Here is an 18,967-nt window from a genome sequence, read left to right as displayed (position 1 = left end):
CAGGACATCAGAATGTACACATTCTTATCAGACCCTGTCAAATCAAAAGGCCTGCTTTTTGCTACAGTCCTCAGCTTCCTGCCCTTCACTGAGTGTAAGCAGCAAACTTAGACAAGGCTGTTTAACTCCCCCAGTCTTAGACCAAACCATTGATGTAATTTAAAGTTTAATCCACAAAATGCGAAGTTAGAATAGTGACTGCACATGTGATCACACTCCTATCGATATCAGAACTTAAGAGATTTTAAATAAACCAAAAATATGCATCTGGAATACATGCTAGCATCCTTCTGAAGCTACATAAGCTCCTCTTTCTCAAACTGCAAATACCAGCATCTTGGAGGGATTGAAGACAATCGATACCCTTTTTCCTCAGCCAAGAAGTAACTCGATGTAACTCAGCTTGAAGTAGAAGCCAAGCAAAAAATCTATCTCTTAGGACTGAAAGCTTAAAACATACGCAGAGGAATTCTGTTTATCAATTTTTACTGTAGATGATTACCTCATAGAAATAAAATTATGCCAATTTTATGACTAATATTGCTGCTTCAGATACCGAGACTAACAGAATCTTTCATGGAAGTGTTTGCGTTGGAGGGCCCAGGCAATAGGCCTGCCTCACTGGTGAAATGAGCAGAACCCACACTCTTCCATTATGAAAGTCCATGTCCAGTACCATTGAAGACTAATTTACCACTGCTCTATCATTAACTCCAGATACAGGTTTAAAAGAAACAAAAAAACAAGATAGAACAAACATTAGCAAAACCTTCTTGAAATGAGTTCTGGGTTTTTTTCAGGGCTACAGAAAAAATAGCCAAATTCTTTATTCCACTAGTAGTGAAACTGCCCCCCCCCAGTAATGCCTACATGATCACACCATCTCCAGTCTAATTCAGTCCATATAAAGTCACATTTATTTTGACTTAACACACGTGGTTTCCAGTGATGCCTCTGGATTATTAGATTCCAGCGTCCCTGGGAATTCTAGTTTTTCACATATTGTCTCCTTTATGGGTAGATACTGAGAGATCTCGTTAGGTTCCGTGAACAGGGAAGGTGGCACATGCTAAGGAGCAAAAAGTTTAGATGAAATGAACAAAAAGGAAGGAAAAAGATTCCAAAAAACAAATACTTATGGACAGCTGATCTTTACCTGATTTGAACACCTTGAAGTCACATGGCACAGAGAAATTTAGATTATTACTTCAAATATAACACATATGATCTCTTACTTCTTGAGTGCCATCAGTAGGTTAGGGAAAAGTATTTCATATTTCTAAGCAGCAGATTTTATCTTCACACGAAAGTCAGAGACGTTCCAGAACATCTACAATGTTCATGACTTCACTGCTGCACACTGTCTCTTTGAGAGTCTAACTTTGGATGAGACCAGGACGGCCACAAGGGATTTCATGCTTAATGTCTTCTGGCCATTGCTATACACTCCCTGGAGCAACTGATAATTGATATTGATATCTCAACATCAGTCTTAGTTTGACGAAGTCCACTACAGACAGTGTTTAGCTATTTATATGGCACAGTAACTGAGTGGATTTTAATTTCGCGTTTGAAGAAATTAGTTGGTCTAAGTTCATTAATATCTTTCCCTGCAGATGATGTAGCTTCACACACAGACATTTGTCAGGACAAAAGAAAACAACCACAACCTACACTGAGTGCACTACTTTCTAACAACATCCTGTAAGCAAGAAGTGTAGAGCTATTTAAATACAACCTGTCAGATACCCCTAACATGCAAGGAATTATACTGCAACTTCAATTCATTCAGACTTGAGAATTCTTTTCTCCTTTACCTACTGAAGCTGATCTAAGGAACACAAAAGCAATATGAAGTACGGGGTTAAAACCAAACTTAGATCAACTACCTGTATTTCAGAAGCCACCAAACTATCAAAAAGATCACGCCTGATTTAATTGCCTTAATTAGGGATTGCATATTGCTGAAAAATGATAAGGAGAAAATAATCGTGCAAAAGTACTCCCTCAAAACATTAGTATAACATTAGTTACATTTTACAGGTGAAGAGAAAAGGGAGAGTACCTAAAAATCATACATTGGGTAAAGAATAGTAAGTCAACACTACAACTGGAAATGTGCCACAAACTGTTCAGAGCTACTGCTTGGGTTTTAAGGTAAGCTGTTGAAATTATTCTGAGAAAAAAAACAAATGAATCTGCAGCAGCAAACAGATTCTGAGTTCTAGTACAGGTCGTGAGCACACAGCCAGTGTTGAAACTCAACATCACAGGAAGCGCGCTACCTGATTTTGTGACTGAACAGTTCTAAAATAATAACAAAAACAGCTGTTAACTGAAAAGTAGGAAAAGTAACCCAATCCCATATACTGTAAATGTGACCACTGAGTCATCTACAAAGGCCAGCCTGCCTTGAAATCCCTAAGATAAAAACTGCACACACAAAAGGATCTTCCCCCTGCTTAGGTTACCAACCTTTCCAAAGCATTACTGACAGACTGTTTTCTGTGTGGACCATAAAAGAATGCTGAAAAGCAGACCAGGAAAACATTAAAAATGTAATACCTTTAAACTCGATATTTTGCTTTCTCTCGATGTATATTCTCGCAACATATAAGCCTTGTCAGACTGAAGGGAAAAGAATTACAAGAATTCATTACAAAATTATCAGAGTGCAAATCAGCATTGTGAAAACACTGAATTCAGGAAACATTTGAATGTGACTGATCACAGCCCTTCAGCAGAAACGTACATTCACACTCCCAAAGACAAAGAATGGCATCTTCTCCAAGAGTCACCTTTTTGCATGCAACAACTTGAATATCTATGATTGAATGCGTTTGTCAGCCTTCTCTCAGAACTCCTGCATCACTTCATTATCAGCTGGACAAAATAAGCAAACCTGCTATGTTCTGTCTTATTTATGGGATATTTCACCTCAGCATAGCATAGGTAGTTCTCTGCAAGGTTAAACTTGCAGTCATAATACTAGACAAGCCAAAACCAAAAAAACCCACTCAACCCCATAACAACAACATCACACCACTTACTATTTTTTAACTTGTACTGCCTCTCTGTGTCTGACACATATATTTTAATCATTATTTAGCATAAGCTATAGGCTACTCTGCTCTGATAACACCTAGCACTTGGCTGCTACACTTCAGCACCACCATAAGAAAATTAATCTGAAAGTTCAGTTTGGGTAACCTCTATGCCCCACAGCATCAGTACTGAAGTACAGGAATATCAGCAGTTCTTCTCTGAAAGCAATACTGCAAGTGAGCACCTGTAAAACAGTCATAATGGTGAATGAGGGCTTACCTCATGGTGAAGCCTCGTGTCATTCATCCTGATCAGCACTCCATCAACTCGCAAGAAAAACCTCAACAGCACAAAAAAGCTGGAAGGCATGACTCTCTGGAAATATAAAGATGTGCTATTCAGCATATTACAAAGTCTTACTCTAGCCACGTGTTTATTTGTGTCAGAAATGTACAATGTAGGACTACATGAGTGAGCTTTCAGTAGTAAAACTCGTAACTCAGGTTGGTGATACACTACAGCTATCACTGGGCAGCAGAGCAGGCTGTTTCTGTGGAGCTTAGGGATGCAGAAAGGAAGATGGACAAGCAACTGACAAGCTCACCAAAGCAAGCAAAAAGAAGATTTCAATATAACAGTTTTCAATAACTCTATTTTAAGAGCAAGAATAAAGAAATTTTCATTTTAAATTTAAATTCTAAAAGGAATAAAATGCAAAGGAGTAACTACATCATGCTACATCAGGTCATCAAGCCTCTTGTATTCACCTCTCAGTACTCACTATTTTTACACTCAAACTTGACACTCCGTGATCATGAAGTTCGTCTTCAAACAGAAGTACTTCTTCAAAGAACATGATTTGTTCCCTGGCTTTCAACTTCTCTGTATTTATGTGCTCTGTCGTAGGAACAACCTCAAGAAAAAGATGAATAGTTAGTACTCTAATTTGCTGTCAAACGGCATAAAGTTTGTCCTGATCTTTAAAATCCTCCATTTGCTAGCTTTCCGAAGGGAGAAGCTTTCAGAGCACTAGGCTTAATACACCCAAAATTCTAAACGGCAAAGGTAAAATTGAAGCCAAACTTTCCAAGAGAAAACATTGAGCAAAGCAAGAACCAAGAATGGAAAGTTCTAAATAAACAGTCATCTGAGTACAGGTTTTGTAGCCTTCAGCAGCATGCTGAATGTGGAAATATTCAGACACCTCATGCTTAATGTGCGTTTGAGACCTTCTGGGTTGCAAACAGTTTTCTATGCAATTGGCATTTCTAGCCAACTGCAAACCCTGAATTCCAATAAAGAAATCAGAAATCAAGTAACCAGAGCTTTTCCATCTTGTGCTCTACATGTGCTCATACGTTTCTGCTGCCTAAAGACTAGAAGCCAACAAGACAGATCACTTTTATGCTGCACATTTGATTCCAGAGCAACTCTAGTGATCTGTAACCAGCACAGTCCTTGTGAAGTAACACAGATTATCTGCTTAGTAGCAAGCAATCTGTATACAGCAACGAGAAGCTGGGAACTTCAGCTTTATTTTAAAATAAAGTCAAGAGAGGGCCTGTCCCTTAAATATGAGGAACTACTGTTGAAAAACAAACAAAAAAAACAAAACAAAAAAAAAACATCAAACCTGAAGTTTTTTTTAATAAGCTATGATTTGATTAAGAGAATATGATGAGAAACATGAAAAACCTCAAGATATACTTTGAAGTCAGAAACGAAGAATCAGGAAGAATTTATAAAAGCCCACTGACAGCTTCAAAAAGTGCTCTGTGTTTGACTGAAACAACATGCAATCAGCACGCAACAAGGGAAAAACGCTTACCTTTAGTGTTGCAGTATCTCCCAGCAATGTTCCTTTGTAGTCAGTTGTGTAAGTCCAATCATAAGGCTTGACGACTTCCTTAGTGTGCTCAGTCTCACTCCTCAAGAAGTGAAAAAGAAAACAGCACACTTTGTAGTAATTATTAAAAACTTACAACCTCACATAAGGTTTTATGATTTCCACACTCATGTCCTAACTATCTGAGAAAAAGAGCAGTATTGTCTGTACTGGACTGATGATGTCAAGACTTAAGCACACAGTATTGGTTCTTCCACAACAGCTGTTATCATAAGGAATTAGAAAACCCTTACCCAAACTCCTCTGCTAACATTGCCTCAGGCTTATGAGTCAAAAATGAAGATTTTTAAGAGCTGTTGAAAAGCCTGTAGTTCACAGTCACTTCTTCAGTAAGCAGGCAGAAATTATTCTGCTGACAACACACAGCAATAATGAACAACATTACCTGTTTTCAAGACAGCTTTCATTTCTCTTCTTGACTTATTCCGAGGAGCTCTGCTACTCATTTGGTAAATACTAAACAGAACAAGTTCTCATGCACATGATTGCCTGCTATGGTCCTAAGGCTAAGAAGTTGAACTACAGCATTCTGCACTTCTACACACCAGTACACACACTCTTGTAACATGTAAGCCCCCATGAATTTGAATGAACACAAACAGAACTAAACCATGTTAATCATGCACTAAGTTTGAAGAAAGCCAGGAAGCAATTGAAAAATGCAGCTGACACTGAGTAACTGAGATAGGATGATGAGGGCAAAAAAAAAAAGCAAAATGATTTCTGCCATCACACGCTGATTGCATCAATGGCAGAACTAAATACAACACAGTTTTCAGGAGTTGTCTGTTGCTTTAACTACTTTATAACAGTTTTGCATACAATGCACCAATACTTGCCCAGTGGTGATAAAATACTGTACCTGCTCTCTTGCCACTCCTCTGCGCAAGCCACTTTGATCATACCTTGGCAATTATTGACACATTTTAAAGCATCGGTTGCATTGAACTCAATTCCAAAACCACGTTCATGCTGTATTCTCAAGATATTGTCTCCAAACATCATCTCTGGCAGGGAAGGCATCTGTAATTCTTCAGCCAGTCTGCGAAGGAAAAAAGCAGTCCAATAAGGAGACATCGGTCAGCCATAGCTGAGTGAAAACAACCTGTTCATAAGTATTCTCTAGACCGCAGTAATTGACAAGACACACCATCAGTATGTCTTAAAAACACTGTTACCTTCCCAGTTAATCATTTGACATGAATTACAGAATCACTGATCCTAAGTGACTTTTCCACCATAAGACTATTTCTAAAGCTTGTCTTCTCCATCAGGAGAGTAAAAAAGCCTCACAAAGGATTAAAAAAAAATTAAAATGATAAGGATTAAGTAGCAGCTTTCAGCCTACTGCAGACAAACCTCTGGATGAACCAAGAACCACTTTTGCAGATGGTCAGAAAGTTTTATGAAAGGGTACTTATTGTCAGCAAGTTTAAACTTGTTACACAGCAGCCCATACCACCATCCTTGGTACAAAACAGAGCCTGACAACAACCATGGCAGAGCATATTAAAAGCACAGTGCAGAACACACATGTACTTCAGGTTTAGGTTAGATATCAGGAGGAAGTTTTTCACACAGAGGTGGTGACGCACTGAACAGGTTGCCCAAGGAGGCTGTGGATGCCCCATCCCTGGAGGCATTCAAGGCCAGGCTGGATGTGGCTCTGGGCAGCCTGGGCTGCTGGTTGGCCACCCTACACATAGCAGGGGGGTTGAAACTACATGGTCACTGTGGTCCTTTTCAACCCAGGCCATTCTATGATTCTGTGAGTCTACTGCTCTACTGACTTCCCAGCTTTGTAGAAAACACACACTGGTATTCATAACCTCCATGCATGAATGCTGTGGAACCAATTGAACTTTGTGAATAAATACAATCGCTGCAGAAAATATAAAGCCATTCCAGCTCACTTTTTATTTACGTCATTTTTATACATACACATATACATACTCTATGCACACACAGACATTGTTTAGCAAAATATATGCTCTATACACTTCCACCATTCCCTCCCTACCACTAGGTGCTTCATTCATTAAGATTAAAGAGCTTGTCCAATAACCATTGTACCTTTGCTTTTCTACCTTTTCAACACATTGTGATCACCTCAGCAACCCTGAAAATCATCTACAAGGACAAAGATAATTTCTGAATGATATAGAGGAAACTGCTTAATTTAAAATAGCTAACACTGAAAGAAACTGAGCAGAAAAAAAGATGCGTACAGCAGGTAGCCTGTTCTAGACTAGCAGTTCAGCTCTGTCTCTTGCTTAAAGAAAAGAGTTAACATTCTCCTGAACTTGATTCCTAAGATCTTCATTTTTAAGAGACAGCATTTTGTGAAATGTCTTCACAAACATGTCAGAAAAAATGGAGCACTGCAGTAACAGCCCTTCTTCTCCTGCAGAACACAGGCATTGCTCAAGTGAATGCTGAATCCTCTTTACAGAGGAATCAGTAAAACACACAATTTAAGTTTTCTTACCTGCAACTACTAAAAACTGTGGGATCGTTAGGGAAAAACAGTGAAGATTATTGTACGTACTGAGCACAGAATACAAACACGAGTTAGTAACACCATTCCATACGTTTGGAGGCAGATATGCAGTTGAAAAAAATAAACATAATGCTGTTATAATAGAGAAAAAAAATGAAGTTTACTTGGCTTCTTATAACGCAAAAAGAAAGTGTAGAACTTCACGACAGTGGCCTCACACAAACAGAAACACTGAGGGCAACACGACTGAAGTTTTCCTTCACAGCTCCCCATATACTTATTCTGGAAACTGAAGCCTAGAATTATCTGTCAAACTCAGCTGCCACCGAGGTCAGCTAGGGCCCTAACAGCTCAACTGTTCAGTTCCACATTAGCAAATCTGATTTAAGCACTCAATGCTGACACAGCAGCGTTTCATCCAATGGTCCGACAACAGTGGAAATTACTGCTGCGAGGAGAAAGCAAACAATCAATTTTTCATGAAGTCCTTTATGTTATTATAAAATAGCTTACAGGAGCGTGCGCACAACATACAAAAGCATCTTAACGGGCCTTAAAAGATAATCAACAACAATCACGCTTCCACTCAGCGGGTGCCCGATCGCTGAGGGCCGGACCTCCACCACCGTTAACGAGATTCTGACAGCCGCCCGTAAACGAAACCAGGCCATGCTCTTCAGGAGGGAGAAATATAAAATAAGATGCCCGAGGTGCTGGGCACGCTGTGTTCGGACATCTCCCCGCCCGGACGCGGCGGTACCTCGAGTACCCCGTTCCCACAGGCGGGCTCCCGGCCCCACGTCGCCCGCTCCCGCCTCACCTCTCGGCCTGCGCCGACTTCATGATGTGCGTGCAGACGGCGCTCAGCTTCCACGGTCCGAAGGTGAAATCGCGCCGGCTGCTCTGGAAAACGGGGTGCATGGCGAAGGCGGAGGGCGCGACCTTCACCGAGGAGAAGGCCGGAAGGGGCAACGGCGGCGACTCACTCTTGCCCGCCCTTCCCGGCCCCTCCGCTACGGCCGCACACCCCTCACGGCAACGGTGCCCCTCCGCAACCGCCGCCTCACCGAACTTCCGCTTCCGGGAGAGCGGCGCCGCACGCGCAGGCCGGAAGTCATGCGGCAGCGGCGTGGTGCGGAGCGCTGCGCTGGGCGAGCGGGCGGTGACTGCGCATCCCACCGCCTCTGCCCCACTCCTGGCGGCGCCCGCCGGGGGGAGGTCCTTAAAAGTGACCAGGTGTGACAGCGCGGCAAGCGCCAAGTTCCGCGTGATTGCGGAGAACGTTGGAGCTAGGGCACACGGTTCTCCCTCGCGCCTTCGGCCACACCTGTGCCGCGCTCCCTAGGAGGCGGCAGCAGCAGCAGCAGCAGCAGCAGCAGCCCCTGCCCGACTGCGAGGCGGTGTGCCGGCGCTCGGGGCTGGGAGGCCGGTTGTCCGCGTTTTGCCCCTCGCCGTGCCCGCCGACATCTCCCGGTGTAAAGCCGGCCCGCGGCTGTGCGCTGACAGCGCGGCCGTGCGCCCCTGCGGCAGAGCCACGCCGTTCCCGCGGGCCGGACCCCTCCCGCTGCAGCCCGCACCCGGCGGCGGGGGCGGTGCGAGAAAGAGAAAAGAGGCGGCGGATGGGTGGGGAGAGGGGCGAGCGCGGGGCGGGGGCATGGCGGGGCTCGGCCGCCGACAGCCGATACCTCCCGCCCTGGCGGAGGCGGTCGGCGGGTGAGTGCGTGCGGTGCGGCGGTGCGGGACGGGGCGGGCACCGGGCGAGGAGAGGGATGCGCGGCGTGGCCTACGGGAAGCGCTCCTTTCGCTTCATCCCTCCGGCCTTTGTTCGCTGTCGGAGGGAGCGCGGGGGCAAAATGGAGGCGATCCCCCGGCCCTGCCCGCGCTGCCCGCCGGCCTTGGGATGCGTCCAGCTTCGGGCGGGGTGGGGCGGGACGGGGCAGCCCGGAGGGATGCGCGGCGCCGAATGCCCCGAGGAGAGCTGAGCTGTGCGGTGTAAAGCGTGGTCCCGTTGCTCCTTCGGTGAGAATCGTAGGAAAAAGCACAGCTGAAAAATGAGTAAAAGATGGCTCTGTGGCCTGACGTCGCTCCCGGGGCCGCGAAAGCCTCCCGGTGAGACAGAGGTGCCCCGAGCGCTCCCGGCCTGCCGGGGACTGCAGGTGGGCACCGTTACGGCAAGGGAACTTCAGCCCCTCTGTCTCCTGCGGGTGTGAATAGCAACTCTGCATTGAGAAGTTGAAACCAAACTCTTGTTTTTTTAGTTTTCGTATTTGCACTTTTAACGTTATTTGTTCTGGTGTGTTGGGCTGCAGATGGGTGGTTGGGTGGTGAGGTTGGATGAAGGAGGTTGGAGCACAAGCTGGAGGTAGCGAGGAGAAGGGGCTGAAGAGCTGAGGGGAACGTAGAGATTTAACCAGAGGAGGTGGTGAGGCAGCAGGCTGGGTGCTGAGCACTGAAACTTCACGCGATTAAGGGTTTGTGGGTAGTCTAGCAGTGGGCACTGTTAGAGGGTGGGCTACAGCTTAATGCCAGCTGTCTTTTGTACCCTTTGTACTGAAGGCTTCTTTATGCCAGGCCTTTGGTGTTGGCGTTAGAATTGCTGTTTGTAGCTGTGAAGATGAACCTGGAGAGAGCACACTGGAGAATATGTGCAGTGTTTCCTGAGCCTTTGGACATGACCTGGAAACTGTTAAGGAGTCAGTAGGATATGAGTATGAGTAGCCAGACATCCACAGACACCAGCAGATGCTGTATATGTGAAATGCAGCATAACAATGAAGATGGTCAAACTGGCCAAACTTTAAAACAAACAAACAAACAAAAAAAGAACAAACACCTTACCTTCCTTCAAGTAATCAAAGATTTAGTTACATTGTTTTTATTTCTTCCAGCCTAGACATACAGCTGGCTGGTATGGCTTAGGAAAAAAAACAACTTAGCAAATCTATAAATAAAGTGTGTTAACTTTCTTTGTTTCCTCTTGTTCCACTTGCCTCTTTCTGTCTTTCAGATAGTTTCTTCCCTTTTCTAGGCTGGGCTCTGCTACTGACCTCCGGTGTACCCATTGTCAATCTCCTGCCCCTTCGGTTTCCTACCTAAAATGGTTTCCTGCATCCTCCAGGTAAGGTTTAATTGATGCAGACAGAAGAGTTTCCAGTCTTTGGAGAGAGTGTGAGGAAATGTTGCTGGAAAATTTCTGAGCGGTGTTGTTCTACTTCCAGGTGCTCAGCATGTCTTGGCCGCTCCTGCTCTGCTCACTCTGACCATGAGCAGCAATTCTTCCCTCAGCAATGGGAATGGTCTGAGGAACCTCACCACGCAAGAAGACGGCGCGGTCAGAGTCACTGAAGCCGTTGCTATAATCGTCATTGCTGTTTTCATCTGCTTGGGCAACCTCATCATTGTTGTCACTCTCTATCGGAAGTCTTACCTTCTCACGCTGAGCAACAAGTTTGTGTTCAGCCTGACCCTCTCCAACTTCCTGCTCTCTGTCCTGGTGCTGCCTTTTGTTGTCACCAGTTCTATCAGGCGGGAATGGATCTTTGGAGTCGTTTGGTGCAATTTCTCAGCTCTGCTCTACATGCTTATCAGCTCAGCCAGCATGCTTACTCTTGGACTCATAGCCATAGACCGGTAAGTGGCTTTTTGTGATGAGTGGTAAGCAATTGCTCAATCATTCCATAGGGTGACTTGTTGGCTGTTTGCAGGCTGGAGAAACACTGCTTGGATGACACTGCATGCAGTTGCAATGTCATTTTCCTTCAGTCCCACGTGAAACTTTGACACAGAGCAGAAGAAAACATTGCCATTGATAATATAAAAAGCTGATGCGCATCTAGCTATTTTTAAAGGAAATAGTGCTGTAGTAATATGTTACTTGTAAAACAAGAAGCAACAATTTAAAATTCACTCCCAGGGGCAGATTGCAAGAGGTATTTGGATGAGGAGCTATGAGATATTGCTTAGTGATTTGTAGTAGCAATGGTAATGGGAGCACAGTTGGACTAGATGATCTTGCAGGCCCTTTCCAACCTTGTGATTCTATGATTTAATAGTTATGTGTGCCTTCAGCCCAGTTTTACAGTCTTCCCTGCAAAGCTCTGTATTCTTACATGCACTTACACTTAACAGGCTTCCTGTTAAAAATAATTCACCTTGAGGTTTATAGAAAAGTATATGTTGAAGTTTAGAGAAAAGAGCCATATATCAACATCATTACATATGTTTTTTGCTGTTCTTGATTTGTGCTCCTGTTGACTTTTTTTTTGTTGTCCACCAGGTACTATGCTGTCCTTTACCCTATGGTATACCCAATGAAGATTACAGGCAACAGAGCAGTGGTGGCTCTTGTGTATGTGTGGCTACATTCCCTCATCGGCTGCCTCCCTCCCCTCTTTGGCTGGTCATCTTTGGAGTTTGACCAGTTCAAGTGGATGTGTGTAGCAGCGTGGCACAAAGAGGCTGGTTACACTGCCTTTTGGCAGGTCTGGTGTGCGTTGCTGCCTTTCCTGGTCATGATGATCTGCTATGGGTTCATATTCCGTGTGGCTAGGATTAAAGCCCGCAAAATCCACTGTGGCAGTGTTGTCATTGTGGAGGAGGACTCCCAGAGGAATGGGAGGAAGAACTCCAGCACTTCCACGTCCTCCTCAGGAAGCCGAAGGAACGCTTTCCAAGGGGTTGTCTACTCTGCCAACCAGTGCAAAGCTTTCATAACCATCTTGGTGGTCATCGGTGCTTTTGTTATTACGTGGGGACCTTACATGGTAGTAATAACATCGGAGGCGCTTTGGGGAAAAAACAGTATTTCTCCTGCCTTGGAGACATTAGCTACGTGGTTGTCCTTTTCCAGTGCCATTTGCCACCCATTAATTTATGGACTGTGGAACAAAACAGTGCGCAAGGAACTTCTAGGAATGTGCTTTGGAGATCGGTATTATCGTGAGTCGTTTGTTCAGCGGCATAGGACCTCAAGGTTATTCAGCATTTCCAATAGGATCACAGGTAAGACATTCTTAATATACCACAAAGAGCAATTCTTCATATCTGCGTCTAGCTGGCGCGTTTCAGAGCTCTGTAAACAAACTAAGATGTTTCTGGAGGCTTCAGCAATCTTGTTTGGTTTATCACAGACACTTGAAAGGAGAAAACCTTGTCCTCGTAGGCCAGTAAAGTTTTCCCTGCCAGAGGAGACATAGTAATTAAGTTAATAAAACTAATCTCTCTCAAACTCCTCTTGTAACTATTGTAACCATTTTGTTTTATTGAGATTTAAGCACTAACCACAGCATATTTTGTGATCACCCTCCCTAAAGATTTTAAAGAGCCATGCAGATGTGGCACTGAGGGGCATGGTACAGTTGGCGTGGTAGTGACGGGTTAATGATTGGACTAGATGATCTTAGTGGTCTTTTCCAACCTTAGGATTCTATGATTTTGCCACATATACTGCACACTAGTTCTGTACTATAACTCTTGATTCACTGAACTTATACAGCTCTTGTTATATTACAGTATTTCTGTGAACTCAGATTTTATGATTGTGAACATCCTAAACACTATAGAACTATGTAAAGTAGTAAGTCTACTTGGTGTGTCCCTTAGTTGCAGTCTGAGAGCTTCAGCTGCTCAGAACTTCTTTTTTAAGTAGGAATGCAATAAAATTCTAATTTTTTTTTTCTTAATTTTTTGTTTGATCCTTTTTCTGGTCCTGCTTAGAATCTTCCAAAAAATAAGACATTTTCATATGGTTCCTTGGGACATTCCAGGCAGAGGTGATAACTAAAGCTACTTAATTGGGAAGGAAGGTCTGAAATATAGAAGTAAGGGGAGAATAGCAAGGCATCTGTTGTCTTTTTGTGACCTGGAGTTACTGGAAGAGACTCCATATAAAGGAAGGAGTTGTGCAGCTGCACCACATCACAAGCTGCAAGAGATTTCTAGTTCTCCTCCTTTTGCCAAATCTATGTCCGTAAGATGATGTGAATGAATATGTTGGGATCTGGTGGGAGGGAAAAGATAGGAAAACTTCATCTTTCCAGGTTATAAGAAACTGATGATAGTTTCGGATGTATTGGGCGTACCAGCTGGACAGTGATAGGAAAAAAAAAAATACATCTTTATGCAAGATCCAAAGACAGCACTTATGTAAGAATCCTAGATTCTCCTCCTTCCCATATTTGAGGATTTGAAAGAAGCTAGCTCTCTCAGTGCCCTGGTATTGCTAGTAAATTTCTTGCCATGCTAATGGGCTCTCCCACCTGCTGGTGGCTACCAGGTTGTTCAGTGGCTAGCAAGTGTCTGGCAAGTGATCCCACCTCTGGGTATGCGTGCTCACTGTTCAGCCTGTCTTGCTGATAAAACATGCAATTGCAAATGGAGTGGGAGAGAGATAGCATGGGTAGAAGAGAGACTTGTATGGAAGGACTCCAAAGATACTTGAAAGCAGCTCACCTGATGTTTCTACTTGTAAGATGGAAGGTCCAAATGCTCTGCACTCTGGAAGAACAGTAAGTTTTACAGATACAAGAGTAAATGAGGTGGTAGAGTCAGTGTTACTATAAGTTCTTACTCTTATAAACCACTAATCCATCCATTGAGTAATGAGAATGAAACTCTTTTGCAGATTTGGGACTATCCCCTCATCTCACTGCCCTCATGGCAGGTGGGCGGACATTAGGAAACAGCAGCAGCACAGGAGACACAGGTTTCAGCTGTTCACAGGATTCAGGTAAATAAAGGCTCTTGCTCTCTCATCTTGGGCAGGAGTTTTTACTTGTAACTTGGCAGAACTCTCTGGGATAATCAGTGTTTACATACTCGGATGTCTCTCGATAGATGGAAAACATGAAGCATCTGTTCCAGCTGTCACAATAAAACCGCTCCAATCCCTTCCCTTCCTTGCTCTCAATGCAACTACTTGCAAGGAGTAATGACCCTCCCTTGCTAGTGCTTCCTGGAAATGGGACGTACTGCTTATGATTTTCTCCTTCAGTTTCTGTCATTCTTCTTGAACTTTGCCTGTATCTGCAAGAAACAGAGCAACAAAGTGATGTGGAGAATGCTTCTCTGATTCCTAGTTTGTAATAGGCCTTATCACACTGCCCCTGCAGTCTAAACATAACTGCATCAGATGGTTTCAGCTTGGGATTGTGTCGCTACTTAAGATCTCTGAGTTGAAGATAGTTTGGAGAAGGGAGAAAGATTTCTGCCAGACATTTTTCTATCCAAAACTAACTAAATTTTTTTGGCAGTTATTTCAGCTACCACTTCTTAACTGATCTGTAATTATTTTAAAAGAGTAGTTCTGCTTTAGAGACACCAGAGGGAGATCTTTTAACAATTGCTTGATACCAGAGGTTTGTTTCTTGCATTTCTAAAGGAAATCTATGGAGCTGGGTTTTATTTAGGTAGTAATTTTACGCTGGTATTTTTGTGCCTGCTGTGAGTATTGTGCAACTGTGTGTGACAAATGAGAGTAACATCAGGTGAAGCCTGTTTTTGTTTGAAATCATTGTGTGTTGCCATCATTTGAGGAATGATACTGAGCAGTTTAGATGAACAAACCAAATCTGTACCATAGGCCATTAGAAGTTCTGCTTCAAAGATACTTTCTTCTTTGATCTTGCTAGTAGCACCCTTCCGTTGTACGCTGGTACCTTTGGAGATCAGTAGGAGTCAACTATTTTCAGCAGACAGGTTCAAAGCCCAGTTGATCCACAGAATATCACAGAAAGCTGCTAACGTGTTTTATGCTGCGTTAGAACGTCAGCTCACTGTGTGCTTAATTGAATAATATGGCAGAACACATAAATTTCACTTTATGTAGTGAACTGACAAACTTTTTATCGATCAATTGCCAACAAATACTAGACCTATGGAGAGGTATGTTGCTGGAAATGCAGCTGCAGACAACATCTTTCTCTCACTTTCTGTAAAACTGGCACTGGAACACCTCCTTGTTGCAAAAAAAGAATAAATCTGGGAACCAAAAGTATTGAAATGAATGAAGAGGGGTGTGAAGTCGCTACCTGGAGGTGTTAAGAAACCTGTGAAGACTCTTTGTCCTGGCCTGGTGCCATGTCACAGGATGCCATGAAAGCAATGGTAAAGATCACGCGAAAGGAAGCTGTGCCTTGGAACTCTGGCTTTTCTGAGGGCTGCTCAGTGTTGTCTTGGCATCTCCCCAGAATGCTTGCTCTGCCTGCCCCTTGTACAGCCAAGACACCAGCATCACAAGGGAGGACTAAGCTGCAGTCTTGCTGTTTGCATGAAAGCACTGCAGAGATGTCAAGATGAATTTCCTTGTGCTCAAACACTATTTTATATCAAAAAGGTGCAAAGCAAATACTGAGAGGTGAAATGACTGATAAACTGAAAATGACTACTCCCTATTAAAATACACTTGAGAAAATCAAAATAGGTTGTCAAAAACTAAATTGTAGAGGAGAAGTCTCCAATTCAGATTTCCATTGTGGTCTGATTGCAAGCCTGACATTTGGCAGCTGTAGTCTGCTTCTCAGGTGGCCATCGTTAGCTTCTGTCTTGATCAGATGTAGAAGTTGCCCTTAGCTTTACACTTTATTAACAGAAGGTAAGGTTTCACCTTTGCATCATGTCCTACTGATGTTATAATCTCTGCAGCTGAGTGTTTTGGAGCCACTTGGGGTTTTATATTGCTAACGAGAAAAGAATTCCAAATCCTTTCTATGAAAACTCTGAACTCATTTGTTTTGTGTGCAGTATTTAATTAAAACAAAATTTGCCCACCAGGGCTGGATGTAGACATCTTTAGAAGGAACAGTTGCAGACTGGAAAGATTTTGCCACTACTTAACATTTTGGTTTCTCTCTTCATGTAATTTTGTTATTGTAACTGAGCATTGCTGTTTTTCACTTTGAGAACACTTGCTTTGTTTCAGGAACAGACACAATGCTTCTTGAAGACTATAGCTCAGATGGCCCTTCTCTTCCACATTGTGTCTGTCCTCCTCGAAGAAGGAGTTCAGTGACATTTGAAGATGAAGTAGAGCAAATTAAAAATGGGCTTAGGGGTAAGTATGAAAACACTCAGAACAAAATATATAACCTTCTCAGGAAGCCTCTTGTGTCCTCTAGAATTGCCTGAGAACATATCACAGAATCGTAGAATGGCCTGGGTTGAAAAGGACCGCAATGATCATGTAGTTTCAACCCCCCTGCTATGTGCAGGGTCACCAACCAGCAGCCCAGGCTGCCCAGAGCCACATCCAGCCTGGCCTTGAATGCCTCCAGGGATGGGGCATCCACAGCCTCCTTGGGCAACCTGTTCAGTGCGTCACCACCTCTGTGTGAAAAACTTCCTCCTAATATCTAACCTAAACCTCCCCTGCCTCAGTTTAAAACCATCCCCCCTTTACCTATCACTATCAACCCATGCAAACAGTCTTTCCCCCTCCGGTTTATAAGCTCCCTTCAAGTATTAGAAGGCTGCAGTGATTCTCCCCAGAGCCTTCCCTTCTCCAAACTAAAGAAGCCCAGTTCCCTCAACCTTTCTTCATAGGAAAGGTGTTCCAGCATATCTAATAACTGTTCACTTTGAGAGATCTGACACCTAATGTAAGCACTTCAGAGAGTAAGAGCAAGTTTTTCTTTCAGTTCTGAAGCAGCAGCAGGCAAAGACAAGAGTTAGAAGGTGGGATTCCCTTCATGCACCACATCTATGCTGAGCAGCAGTATCCTCTCTGCAACTCCACTTGTCTAGCTACTACTGCAGTCTGTTTTATGTTTCTCAATGAACATATTTTCCTGCCTTCATACTTTGATTCTGTTAAGTCATTGCTTCACATTTGCTGCCTACTCTCAACTTTGTCATTCATAGCCTTGAAATCTGTCTATTTACAGACTTCATTGATCTAAATATAATTGTGTTGTTTTTATTTTTGTTTGTTTTTAACTTTATCAACTGGGCACATTTCTCAGTAGATACAGCTGGAAATAGATGAATCATGTACAACTTTTTTTCAGCCAGCTCATGTTGATACTGCACTAATGAAGTGTTACTGTGGTGATCTGTAGGTGTTGCAAGGTTAGTTTAAGGTAGGCTGATTGTTGTGGGAGTGTGAACTAGAAGTCTTGGTAACGAATGACTGAATTTACTAAATAATTGTCAGTGCACGAATGAGCAGAATACCTCAAAGCATTGAGTAATGATAAAACCTATCTCATTTTTACAGTTATGAAATAATAAGAGCGTGCATAGATTAGAATCATAGAATGGCTTGAGTTGGAAGGGACTTCAAGTATTAGTTAGTTCCAACCCCCCTGCTATGGGCAAGGCTGCCAACCACCAACTCAGGCTGCCCGTGGCCCCATCCGACCCAGCTTCAAACATTTCCAGGGATGTGGCATCCTCAGCTTCTCTGGGCAGCCTCTGCCAACACCTCACCACCCTCTCAGCAAAAAACTTCCCCCTCACATGTAATCTAAACCTCACACTTTTTAGTTTAAAGCTGTTCCCCCTCATCAGGTTCAGAAAATCATTCAACGTACACTTTTGGAAATTAAACATACATGTATAAACACTTTGCTTTATCAGATCACTTTTTTTTTTTTTTTTTCCACTTGAATTGGAGGGAATTTTTCTCTACTTATTTTATGTTTGTGCTGAAGCTTTGCATTCATCGAATGGTTTGGAAATACTGGATATTCTTGGTAAATGCACTGTGTTGGGTAGTTACTTTACAGAAGGCATGGTCATACCTTTACACATGGATCGATACTGATGCGTTTGCACAGCCCTGCTGTTTGTTCTTATTTACCGTTTTTTGTTTTTTTCCTTTCAGAAACTGCAAAGAATTCTGTTCTTCACGTAAAAGCTGATGTTCATAAATCTCTGGACAGTTATGCATCCAGCTTAGCAAGAGCTATTGAAGCTGATGTGAAAATCAGCTTGTTTGGGGAAGGTGCTTTACCAGGAGCTCTGTTTCCTGCGCGGACTCTGCCAGGAAGCGGTGTGAACACACGGCGTGGCATCAGGCCCCATGCTAGCCAAAGACTTCAGCTTCAGAGCATCGATGAAGGGAATATTTGACAGAAGAACTAGAGGAAAGTAACGGAATGAAACCACTAAGCGGGACCTACCATGTCTGTTACTGTTTGAACAGAAGCAGGATACCTCGCTGGGACGTTTTCAGTGATTTTTGAACACATGAATGTCGGTTGAATTCTGGTACTTGCGTCAGCATTTTGCAGCAGTATTTACTTATTGTTTAGGGTGCTATTGGACTCCTTTTTGCCACATCTGAAACCTGTCATGCATAGAGCATAGGAACACAGAGTTTGATTTTTTTTTTTGTCAACCAAATCATTAGGCCATTGAATCACATTGTCTCTTTTCGGCCAAAGCTGACACAGAGATGAAAAGTATGTGCAGTGTTTAATAATTGTAGTGATCCTTTTCTGAACACTAGGATCATCCATTTATACTTGATACCTTGAGTGTTCTGATGAGGGCTTGTACGATGGTTTCTACACGCAGTC

General features: G+C 43.2%; 2 protein-coding genes across 2 annotated transcripts; one reads left to right on the top strand and one right to left on the bottom strand.

The window, feature by feature from the left end:
• Positions 1 to 916: 916 nt before the first annotated feature.
• Positions 917 to 8,372, bottom strand: TIPRL (TOR signaling pathway regulator; the record flags this gene model as incomplete). Its single annotated transcript, XM_079533968.1, has 7 exons — positions 917 to 1,069; positions 2,566 to 2,628; positions 3,325 to 3,420; positions 3,827 to 3,958; positions 4,874 to 4,973; positions 5,814 to 5,993; positions 8,272 to 8,372. The coding sequence occupies 7 exons, from the start codon at positions 8,370 to 8,372 to the stop codon at positions 917 to 919; spliced, it is 825 nt and encodes a 274-aa protein (XP_079390094.1).
• A 2,341-nt stretch (positions 8,373 to 10,713) lies between these two features.
• Positions 10,714 to 18,518, top strand: GPR161 (G protein-coupled receptor 161; the record flags this gene model as incomplete). The annotated part of the gene is made up of 5 exons (XM_079550632.1): positions 10,714 to 11,081; positions 11,728 to 12,452; positions 14,074 to 14,178; positions 16,369 to 16,500; positions 18,271 to 18,518. 5 exons carry the CDS (start codon positions 10,714 to 10,716, stop codon positions 18,516 to 18,518), a joined length of 1,578 nt encoding a protein of 525 aa, XP_079406758.1.
• Positions 18,519 to 18,967: the final 449 nt, after the last annotated feature.

Source organism: Tetrao urogallus (genome assembly GCF_951394365.1).
Source record: "Tetrao urogallus genome assembly, chromosome: 1".
Taxonomy (NCBI): domain Eukaryota; kingdom Metazoa; phylum Chordata; class Aves; order Galliformes; family Phasianidae; genus Tetrao; species Tetrao urogallus.
Note: the sequence above shows the minus strand (reverse complement) of the source record. Positions and strands in the feature narration are given on the sequence as shown.